This window comes from Rhopalosiphum padi, chromosome 4 (genome assembly GCF_020882245.1).
Source record: "Rhopalosiphum padi isolate XX-2018 chromosome 4, ASM2088224v1, whole genome shotgun sequence".
In the NCBI taxonomy this organism is placed as follows: domain Eukaryota; kingdom Metazoa; phylum Arthropoda; class Insecta; order Hemiptera; family Aphididae; genus Rhopalosiphum; species Rhopalosiphum padi.
The window spans coordinates 45279178-45291095 of record NC_083600.1 but is presented as its reverse complement, the minus strand read 5'-3'; the positions used below and the strand labels follow the sequence as shown (position 1 = coordinate 45291095).

Genomic DNA, 11918 nt, shown 5'->3' with positions numbered 1-11918 from the left:
CAAAATTGCATATCAAAAATTTCTTAGTAAAACCTAAATATTATTATATAACAGTTATATAAATTTTTATTTTTCAAAATTTTGTATTGCAATAATGTCAGCAAAGAGGAATGTGTTAATTTTATTTGTAACACGACTGTGTAATTGACTTGCTATTCGTGGATAGTTCAATTTTGTATTAATAACATTAATAATTATTAATATTTTTTTTCTCGTTGTATTTTGTAGTAGTATTATTATATGATGTGGTCTCATAATCAGGGTTTAAAGAAAATACATTTTATATAATATTTTATTTTAGAGTTTATGTACATTAAGCTCACTTGTTGTAAACTCACGGGTAAAATTTTTAAGAATTTGTTTTTTTTCTTTTTGGAAACGATTTTCATTGCTTGTATGTTGTTTTGTAGAGGTTTAAAATTATTACATATTGATCTCTAAAATAAAAGAAAAAATTAAAAATTATTAAAACCCTAAAAATACATGGTTATTTTGTAGTACATAGTACATACTATATTATGTATAAATATTATTAAATATATTAATTTTCTTTTATAGTAGCAAATACAGAATCAAAGACCTAATATGTTTGTTGTCTACGATTAAATGAAAATAAATTAAGATATTTTGTTGTAAATAATTTATATATAAAAAAATATAAAATATTGTAAAATATTTTTGAAACAGAAATTGTTTATTTGTTTAGTTTTGCAAATCATATCATAGTAGGTACATACATTTTTCAGTTGTACAAAATATTAAATAACACATCAAATGATGAGCCATAATTGTGTGGAAATAAAATGTGTGTTAGTATACAATTGAATAAAACATGTTATATCGTGTACTCTTAGTAAACCACAAAAGTTGGTCACTTACTAGTTACTAGTTGACAAGAAATGTTAGAAATAACATTAACTAGTTATAATTTTTGGCAACTTCTAACCTGAACTGATTATTTATTTATAATTATCCCTGCAGTGACCGATACAGCTAGTTTGTATACAGTATTTTACATGTAGCAACTGACAACTTTTTATATTTTAGAGGTATACTAAAAAAGTAAAAATGTTGATTACAGTACTATAGGGTTTTCAGCGAAATACAAATAAAAAAATTATGCATTTTAAGGAAAATAAAAAGATTTTTTAAAATACTGTACATTTTGTTAATTCATAAGGACAATTTCGTCTGATTTTGTCGAGTCATTTTATTTAGAAGCTAATTTGCCTGGAATTTCGCTCAGCTAATGTTAGATACACTGGATTATTCATATGGACTATTCATACGTCACACCATATGCCATAGCCCTATTTTAGTGTACCTACTACAAGGTGGCAATTGTGTCATTCTTCTGGAAGATGTACAATTTAATATTTTTCATCTAGCCCATTGAGACACGTAGAAGTTGGCCTAGAAACACAATAGAAGATATTCTTCCTCAGTGCTTACATATAGAATGGATACATTTGATACTTACACTATCTGTCCAGAAAATATATAGGTATGTGATTAAAAAAATTATAAATTATTTATAGGTACAGTTAAAGAAAAGTGTGTTAGGTATCTGAATAATTTTGAAGAATATCCATTGTGCATCGATGATAGGCAATTTAAAATGATAAATGTACATATTTTGTTGGTATTGCCACGAATCACGATAAAAGAGTTATTCACAATCATAGCTAACGGTCATCGTAGAAGTTGGTAAAAAAATCTTCGCAACCCTATATAAAAGTGATGTCAAATTTAATACTGAATAGGGACTAAATTACGCGAAAATATTGCAACAAATGTGATTGCCACAGCTCAGAGTATAGGTACCAACGGGCAACGATATATATAGTTAATAACAATATGATGCTCACATGTCCATACATTTATATATCTATACGCAATAATAATATCTAATATTACTAATAGTAAAATACGTCAGGGGCATACCCAAGGGGGGGGGGGTGGCCGGGTCTGGACCCCTCCCATTGATTGACATAATTTAAAATTCTTAAGGTGCAATCCACTAATAATTGTATAATACTTTCTACATGTTCAAAAAGTTTGGACCTCCTTGAAAAATTCTCGGATACGTTCCTGAAATACGTTTTGACTAAAATTAAAATTTCGATTCTCGTAATATTTAATGATCTGCCTATACAGGTAGATACTCCATTTATATATCTGTGATTATGATAATTAATCATACTTATTAGAATATTTTTGGAGCGGAAAACTGGTGGAGCACAATTTTTTTCTAGGAATAACTGTGCGAACCTACCTACAAAACGTTATGTAAAATAGGAACTGCAGTATGACGACAACCTTGGCCCATTCCGTTATAATAATATATATATATATATATTAATATTATTATAATCGAACATTTCGCGGTTAATGCTCAGGTCCAACAGTATATAATATTGTTTTCGTCATTGAAAAACGGTCGCGTGTTTTTAATAATATCATTTGTTTTTTTCGCATCACCCGACCGCGTGATAAGGCAGACGACGGGTCGTTTTAGTTTAAGGAAGCAGAGTTATGTGGCGGGAGGAGAAGAGCTGGACCACGACACCTGGCCCGGTACCAACAGAGCTCGCCGTTCCGCTGCGATAGGAATCCGTCGATTGCGGCCAAGTAGACCGCGACCGGACCTTCGGCCCGTTCTACTTACTGGCCCTTCGCCTCCCTGGGCATACTCAATGTAGAACGTCCGTTTTATCCTCCTCTATCACCTCCTGTGTAAGTACCGCTTTGGCGAAACCGAGTGGACAAAAAAGTCGGTATCGCCGAAATTAACTAAAAAAAAAAAAAAAAAAGATTTAACATTGTTAATAATATTTTCGACGAAATACAAACGCGGACACTAAAAAAGTCAAAAAGGTATTCAAATTACAACTGGATTGCATGATAATTCAAATTATGCTGTTTAAGACTGAAACAACACAAAAAAGAAAATTTTTCAAGAGAGTGATTTTAAACTACAATGAATATTTTAGCCAAGTATAAAACATAAAAAAAATGATTATAAATATTTTTTTGCCTATAAATACATAACATGCATATTAGTTCTCAATAATTTTAAATTGATTTTATATATTTATATGCAAACTGCTTAATCTGACACAATGATCAACGAGTGTAAGTGAATAACTTTTATCGTTTTTACGTTACTTTTATCAAAATTAATAGATTATATGTACCTATACACTAATCTTCAAATACATAATATTATTGGCGCTAATTCAAAAAAAACTTCATACCTATTACGATACGTACTTTTATAATTTATTTCTTCAATTCAGGTACTTTTTTACGCGTTACATCAATTAAAATACATTTTATTCAAATTATAGATAGACAGTTAGTTCCATTTAAAGGCGTGATCTATTTCTATTATCAACTGGCATGATTATTGTTACGATTTCCGAACAATTTGTTAAGTTATAGTGTACATATTATTATATTTGAACTATTTCATGATACTAAGTTGTAAATTTCGTAATATTGATTTATATATTCGATTATACAAAAAAAAAAAAACAATTTTTTGCATGAATAATTTTTAATTTTACTAACTTTAACAACAACAATATTGTGAACAAATTCAAAACGAAATGTATAAGAAAATATAAAATTATTAAAATATAAATATAATTAGCTTTTTTTTTAAAAAAAAATATATATATATAATATGGCTCAAGGGCTTCAACAACATATTAGGAACAATTAATTGAAAAAAAAAATGTTTAATTTTGAGTCAAAAATCTAATATTTTTTTTCCCCAAATTATGTACAACTGGTTAACTTTTAAAAATAATTATTAGACTTTTAAATGCTTCACTCCTCGTATACTTTTAAATGTCTTATTTAAATTTATATTATGTGCATCAGGATAAATGTACATGCCTATATAAAACTGAACCATAAAGAACCGAAAACCCTTTAAAACTAAAATTTGTATTTTTAGATAGAAGTTTTATAATTCTTAACAGGTGAAGAACCTGCATGTTATTTGTTTTCAATAAATTTAATAAAACTACAGATTAATCATATTATTTATCATATTAGTTGCTTTTCGCAATCTCAAGCTAAATTTACATTTAAGCCTGCGAAGTCTAGGCTTAGTATGATAAATTGTGCGAGGAGTTTAAAATAATCAAGTATATTATATATGCATTTATGTAGCTGCATAAATAAAAATATATAATATATAAAAATTCTTTTAAAATGTTGTATAATCAAGTACATGTATTTATATGTGTATTGATTATCGACAAATATATACCAAGACCCATTCTCTGATCAATATAGATTATATGACAGGCTTGTATTAATTGTATTAATTTATTTAAGTAACTAGAATTAAACATTTAAATATATATGTCATTTAATAAAATCAGAATATAATTTATGCATCCATATATTTTACTCTCAGAAAAATATATAATATTATCTTTATTTAGGATTGAGAGTTGTTTAAATTAAGACCGAGTAAATTGTCTCTTATATTATAATTTCCCTATGAGACTTCAAGAAGCAATATACCTAAACTTTTTTTTTGGTACTTATAAAATATATTCAAAGCAAAAATAACCTAAGAAAAACTTATAAAAATAACGATTTTAATTTTATAAGTTTTCCGGTTTTAACTCTTATCCCGCTGACAGCGTTTAAAATATTAGGTATATAGTTTTGATTGAGCAAACCACGGTGTAAACTTTGTTTAGTGAATCGTTTTTTCTGATTTTAAATACCGATTTTTTTTATACCGGTTAAACCGTGCATTATGAGTGCTAATGTCGGTACGCAATAAAATTATATTCCTTTGGTACAATTTCTGGCTTCTTGTGTTTAAATAGTTCAATTTCGTTTGAATCGACAGCTTATACAGTGTTTATTAGTGTTATAACAGTCCAATGTTTAATATTTTAACCATATATATACTATATATAATAAATTATATTAGCAATGGCATTTTATAAAATATAAAATATTCTCTGTTGAATTATCGGTTCACTTGGCCTGCTGTAAACCGAGAGCAACAACATACAACTCCTACAACTTCCTAGTCACAAGCTAATAAGTCGCCTAGCACGTTCTCGGGCCACCTGCAGCGGCGCGACGTCAGTTATTGACAGACGCGGTCGGCTTTGGTCTCGCGCGGTGTGACATATTATAATAATATGCGACGCCGACACGGCAAAGTGCGGTTTCGGCGACGGTGACTTATTATGGCGGCGCAGATTGCACACTGCATTGGGCGTGTTTTAAACATAATATGTTACACGTGTTTTTGGGCTGGATACAGATATTTTGATTTTCTGACACCAACTCTGACCGATTTCGGATAACGCTAAATATCACTTTTTAATTATTTGCAAACTTGACAGTTGACACCTGTAGCGACACTACCTAAAACATTTATGTTATTCGTACGTTTTCCTGCTTGAAGTGCTAGCGTTTTGCGTTTTTACAAGAATACAAGATAATATCGAATTTTGTAGGAAAAATATGTGCGCGACATCGGGTTGAAAATTATATAGACTTGGTACTTGGTAAAATTTACTTTTATATTTAAAATGTCAATGATAGTTTTTTTCATTAATTTTGTAACTGTTTTTCCAAATACATTTTGAAAATGTTTACAATAAAATTGTATGAGTTAGAGATTCCCTGAAATCTGTTTGAAAATATCTTATAATATTGTGGCAAACGCATACTAACAATATAATTACCATATTTACGATCAATATTATAGTCATAAGGAATATTATATTAAAATATATTTGAAACATGTATAATATATAAATATAAAATAGACGAAGTAACGACATCAACAATTACAGTCCACTCAAAATACTAAATAGTTATTATTACTAAATATAAATTGACAACAATTTTGTTGCATTCATTTGTTATAACTTTCGACTATAGCCCGCAGTAGCGTACAATATTTTTTTTTAGATTTTTAGACTCGAGAATCCTTTTTGCGTGATGAACAGTTAATACTTAATATTTTCAGTGTTTTAGATAGGTAACCAAACGTACACTACTTATCATGGGGGTACTCGCAAACAAATTGTGAAAAGCCTATTATTTGCTAAAGGCGGGGGCGGAGAAATGTGTTCCCAACCCATACCTAGAACATCTTTTTTTTTAGTCCGAATTTTTTGAATATAGAAATTATATGATACCTGTCGTAAGAACTTACGTACTGATAATTGTTCGCTAAACAAAAAAAGTGTGTAATATTAAATGGGAGCGGTGCTGGGTACTAAAATGTATCGTGATCGTGATTTTATGACTTTATGTATCGATGCAAAATTATAGTTTTACGTTTAATCGGAGCAAGTCAGTAACCAGTTTACTGTTAAACCGTTGTAGCCTGCTTTGGTAATATCTAATTTTGTCGTTCTTCCCAGAACAAAGATTTGTTCCTACGTGACAAATAACTTTATGATAATATCTTGACTAGGACACACGAGTATCTAAGTACCTACAGTTAAATATTCGAATTAATATGGTGTTGATTTCTAAAGAGACAAGAAGACGGATTTTTCAAAACCAATCGAATGTTAAGAGTCAAGACTATAAGTATATAAGTTATGACAGTCCTCGTTCGGAAATAGGACGCACTAATTACGCGTTCAGATAAAAAATGTAGCTTGAAAGAAGACATTAATTGTATCAACATTTAAAACCGTGTATCATAAGCGCAATTTGAGGGGGGAGGGCTTGGGGAACTAAGTCCCTTCAAAATCAATCATCATAGCCCACCAAAATGGTTTGTATATATATTATATATATCCCCTTCCACCTTTATATATCCCAGGGAGTATACACACAGTACATACATGCAAATTATAATAGCTCTCCAAAATTTAAAACTCACATTGCACCTATGCCGTGTATAAGTATACGCACATTAAATCGGATAATATAGTAAACGATTAGTAATAATACCATAAAATCTCGAAAAAAGAAATTATTACCACCATTATAGGACCAATAAGATTTCAATAAAACATTTTATTTATATTAGTTTGGACTTAATATTAATAAAATTTTTACTCAAAATTATCCGGCGGATAATTTATGTTTTTACTCTCAAACACGTCTCGGAACGTTCTGTTGTTGACGATTGACATCGGATCATCTAAAAAATATAATTTTCACTTGTCAGTCGTCACTATAATAATATTATACTATACTTTAGTAGTTTAGTTTAGTCACAATTAACGACTGCAGCGGTAGTGCGGTACTGAGTGTTGCTGGGACGAGCGAGAACAAGACAAGTGCCAACGGATGTGTTGAGTTCGAGTTCTAAAATGTTCGGTCTATCATTCGTCGTCTGAACGATAATAACTGCGCCATCTACTGTTGCCGCTGGGTTCACAGCCGATAAAACATCCCGCGAAATTGCCGTTTACTTTAACCGACAGACGGCGCTGTCGTATACGATTTTAGTTTTAATAGATATAATTTTCAGGCTTTTGATTCTCTGCCAATTAATAACTCGGTTACTTTTTAATTTTTAGCATTGATTATAGAATCGATTCTATTCTACAATCAATGGTCTTTAGTTTTACCTTGTACGATAATTTTACATCACAGATAATATGAATATATATTTTTTTTAAATTTCAAGCAATGAAATATATTTGATATACTTATTTGTATAATGTGTATAATATAATATGTAATGATATTGAGTGTTCTAAACACATTCATATAAAAGCAAATACAATTTGACGCTTGATTTGCATACCATAACCAATAACCATTGATCATTATGAATTATGACATGTATTGTTGAAAACGTTTGATTGGTATATTAAAGCCTTTGATCTCGGTAATGACTGCTACATATTGCATTTTTGCAACTTATTTACAACTGAGATTGGCAATAAATAAATTTCGGTACAAATATTGTATTCTTACTATCATTTGTTATTTTCTATTCTAGTACTGCATAGATTTGTCAATATAGGTATCCAATAATAAAGTGAATAGTAGTTATATTAATTTCATTTCACACTTCGAGCTTTATTTTTAAGTTGTCAACATATACTAAAAATATTTTAAATTTTTATAATTTATTGTTTAATCAAAACAAATTGACTAAATAAGCTATTATTCAATTAATATGGTGTCTATGAGAAATATGTTGTACAATAAAGATAATAAATGAAGCAAAATGATTTATGGGAATAAAACAATTTAACCATTTATCAAATGATTCATAAGTATATAAGCTAAAACAATATTCACAGTCCATTTAAAATCTCAGTTTCTATGCGTAAGGATCATACATTTTTCTAATTATCAATTTATAATACAACACTTACGTTTATATAACACTCAGATTAAATAACAAGTTATTTAGTTATTTCTTATGTTTTGATCAGAATATAAGGATCTTGAATTAAAAAAATTAAGTTTTAAATGCTTATTTTACATTTTGTCACATTTAGAACACTTACAAAATTCATATTAAAATAATTATGTATATTATATTATTTAATTACAGACATAGGTAGTTCAAATATTTGTAATAATAAATTAAAATACAAATCATTATTGTTACAAAAATAAAATTGTTTTTATGTATGAATATAATAACAATTTGATAAATAAATAATATATTTTCAATTATATTTTATATCAATATTCAATAATATAAAGTTTAATTTCATTCATCTAATACAAATACAATTATATAACAACAAAACAATACTATTTTTATTTAAGTAATCAGATTAGCTATAAAAACATAGATTTAACCATTTTGTTTAATTTGCTATAGCTATAGACAACAGACTTTAGTAAGCCGGCTGTTGGTATTCCTTTTATACTTTGGATAAGACTTGAATAAAATACTATTCTACAAATACCATTGCGCACAATTTTACTAACATCATCTCGTTTTGCTAATTCTTCTAATATTCTATCATCATTTAATTTGTTCTTGTAAGATCTGAATAAAATATTCTTCAAGTTTTGTGGTAACCTCTGTAAATGATACAATTTGCTCTCCAAACTTTTGTCTTGTTCTACGAATGAATTTATAGACAGTTTATCACTCATTGATTTAAAAACTGGTGTATATAATGTCCTAAATTTATCTATTTGAGGTTGTACAATGTTGGCCACTTTGTTCTTGTCCTCTCCAATAATCATACGAAAATCTCCTCGATAAGATAGACCTGCAATAGCAATATATAAATCTAATTCTGTAAATTTTTCAGGTAACTGAAGAAGAGCAGCATGCATAGCGCTTCTTAGGTTATGCATAACCAAATCACTTAATCCTTCATCACGTAACATTAACACGGGCTTGTGAAGTCGACCCGCTATATAAAGTGTATACCATGACTGTAAGTCTTGACAAAAATCTTTCATATCTATAACGCCATACTTGAATACTAAATTGTCTACTGTGATATGAGTATTAAAATAAACATTAGCACCAAATGAAGTTTGAATATTTGATAAGATAGATGGTCCTAAATAACGGATTGATGAATAATGATTTGGATTAGCCGCTAAATTATCCCGATGAAAGTTGTGTGTATTGTTTACTACAAATATTAAGTCCACCATTGCACGATCCGTACGACCGGCCTGTTGAAATACACCAGATCCATAAGCAAAGCAGTACACCAAGTGTTGAGTAGGGAATCTAGTGAGAATCCGATTTAAATCCACAATCATGGTTAAAATTGCATACAATAATAATATCTATGCAATGTAAATAAATAATTTCAAATTAAATAACTAATATTTACATTTTTACGAAGATTTAAAGATGAGTAATGGATTTATATATCTGTATAGAACCCAACATCTTAAGTTTTCTAAAAAACTCAAACCTGCTTATTATGGCCGTTTGCGTACTGAGTGAAGTTTTAAACAGCGAACAAGTACTTGAAGTACTTCATTTTTTATGTTTTTACTAAATCCGAAGCAAGGATTTAGATTTTTGATTTATCAACATTCAACACCTTGTAATGTTATCTTTCTATTGGTTTATTCAATGACAGATAACATTATCTATAGCCGTGTACGAAGTATCCAATCTGCTATCTGTTGGTAAAACGAAAAGTAATAATATTACTATCAATAACATATAATTGATAGCAGCACTAGTTATAGAATTTAAAGAATTGAACAATATTATTTTATACCAAAGTATGTATTTCATAATGCTCCCACAGACCTATAACCAGTAGCGTAACTGGGAAAAAATCTAGGGGGGCAATATAATATATTTATTATTATCAAAACCCTAACATTCCTCCCCCCCCTGTTAATATAAATACCTATATCCCCCAAAAAATTGTCGGGTGGTGGAGTGCCCCCCCCCCCCTCGCCACACAATTACGCCACTGCCTATAACGATACCTATTATGCAATATATGCAAATAGAATATATAACTATCTATAATAATATGTATACAAATTAAATGGCTAATTGTTAAATTTGTAATAAATAAATAATTATTTTATATAGTAAGTTACCTACCTCTTATGTAGTATATACTTATATTTATTTTCTTTAAATCAACATTTTTGGGACTCCCGTCTCCCAAATTAACTATCAAGTGAATTAATTTGTTATTTTGTGAACTTATCGATAATAACTAAATAATGTAGCAATTATCGAAGTAATTGAATTTTTAATTAAAAAGCATTAAATATTTTTCATGGTTTATGCAACGACGGTCAACTGAGGTTTGAGACCATAGGTAGTATCTATACATAATATATTTAATAATTATTTATACTAAATCAGAAAAATACGATTAATATATATCGCCAATTGGTAGGTAGTAATAGGCACAACGCAATGTACAAATACAATTTAGTTAATCATAATATATTTCTTAAACTTAAAGTTTAATTTTCTTTAAAATTCTCAATTCTCGTATCAAATCTGGTTTATGTCTTCATATCACACCGTCATTATAATGTGCCGTAACCGAACTAAATGGGTTTTTATTTTTTTTTTTACTCAGACATTCAGACTCACAATTATTTTCATAATACAAATTGTTACTATTGTAACTTACTATTAGGTTAGGTTAGATTTAAATTTTGAATCATTAACCGAAAAATATATTTACACAGGGTTAGTCACCGTGTTTTCATTTAAGTATTTAACTAAAAGAGAAAAATGGGAAGTCACGGTAGGCCACTCATCGTCATTTTATAGGAATGTACAACTAGCGTGAGTATATAATTATACTGATTAGTATAGGCGCAATTAGGCAGGGTTAGGAGGGGGTGCTTAGCACCCTCAAATATTACGTTAACACTCACAAGCAACTTGTTTAATTTTGAACCACTAATTTGTATAATGCAACGAATAAAAAAAAATAGCTACGAACCAAGATAATGACTTTCAAATGTACCTAATATCGTTGTTTAATGTCGTCTGTTTAAATATCTAATATCGGTTATTAATATTAATGAAAATGTTGTCAACTAAGGAATAAAGTAAAATAATATATCGTAAGCTTTGTGTACAGTCTTAGTACCAACCCAAAATTTACGGTCTCATTATTGTGCTTATGCTGAGTAGTAATCCTCTCCTCAGCAGTAACCGAGGTAAAGACGGTTTTGATATGTTTACATCTATAGTCACCGTGAGTGCATTTTTTCTTCCACAGGTATTCCACATTATTACGAATATTTCCGTGTATTTTCACTCATCTTGTAAATGAAAATACTACCACCTATGATGATATATTATACTAATTAAGTTTCTAATAACACGTTAAATTAGATTTAACGACTTGAACTATATTATATACGTTTGCAAAAATAAAATGTTATTATAAATTTATACAAATTCCATTAATTTACGTTCCGGAACGAATAGTCTAAAGTTTATTTATAATAATATGTTGTTCCGTATG

The 11918-nt window shown here is 28.9% G+C and overlaps 1 protein-coding gene across 1 annotated transcript; it reads right to left on the bottom strand.

Moving 5' to 3' along the window:
• Positions 1–8431: 8431 nt before the first annotated feature.
• LOC132930608 (phosphatidate cytidylyltransferase, mitochondrial) lies at positions 8432–10003 on the bottom strand. Its single transcript, XM_060996562.1, has one exon. It carries the CDS (start codon positions 9709–9711, stop codon positions 8761–8763), a length of 951 nt encoding a protein of 316 aa, XP_060852545.1. The 5' UTR covers positions 9712–10003; the 3' UTR covers positions 8432–8760.
• Between the last annotated feature and the right edge of the window lie 1915 nt (positions 10004–11918).

Coding starts and splice junctions, on each gene's coding strand:
- LOC132930608 (XM_060996562.1), bottom strand. CDS start 9,711: ATGATTGTGGATTTAAATCGGATTCTCACTAGATTCCCTACTCAACAC.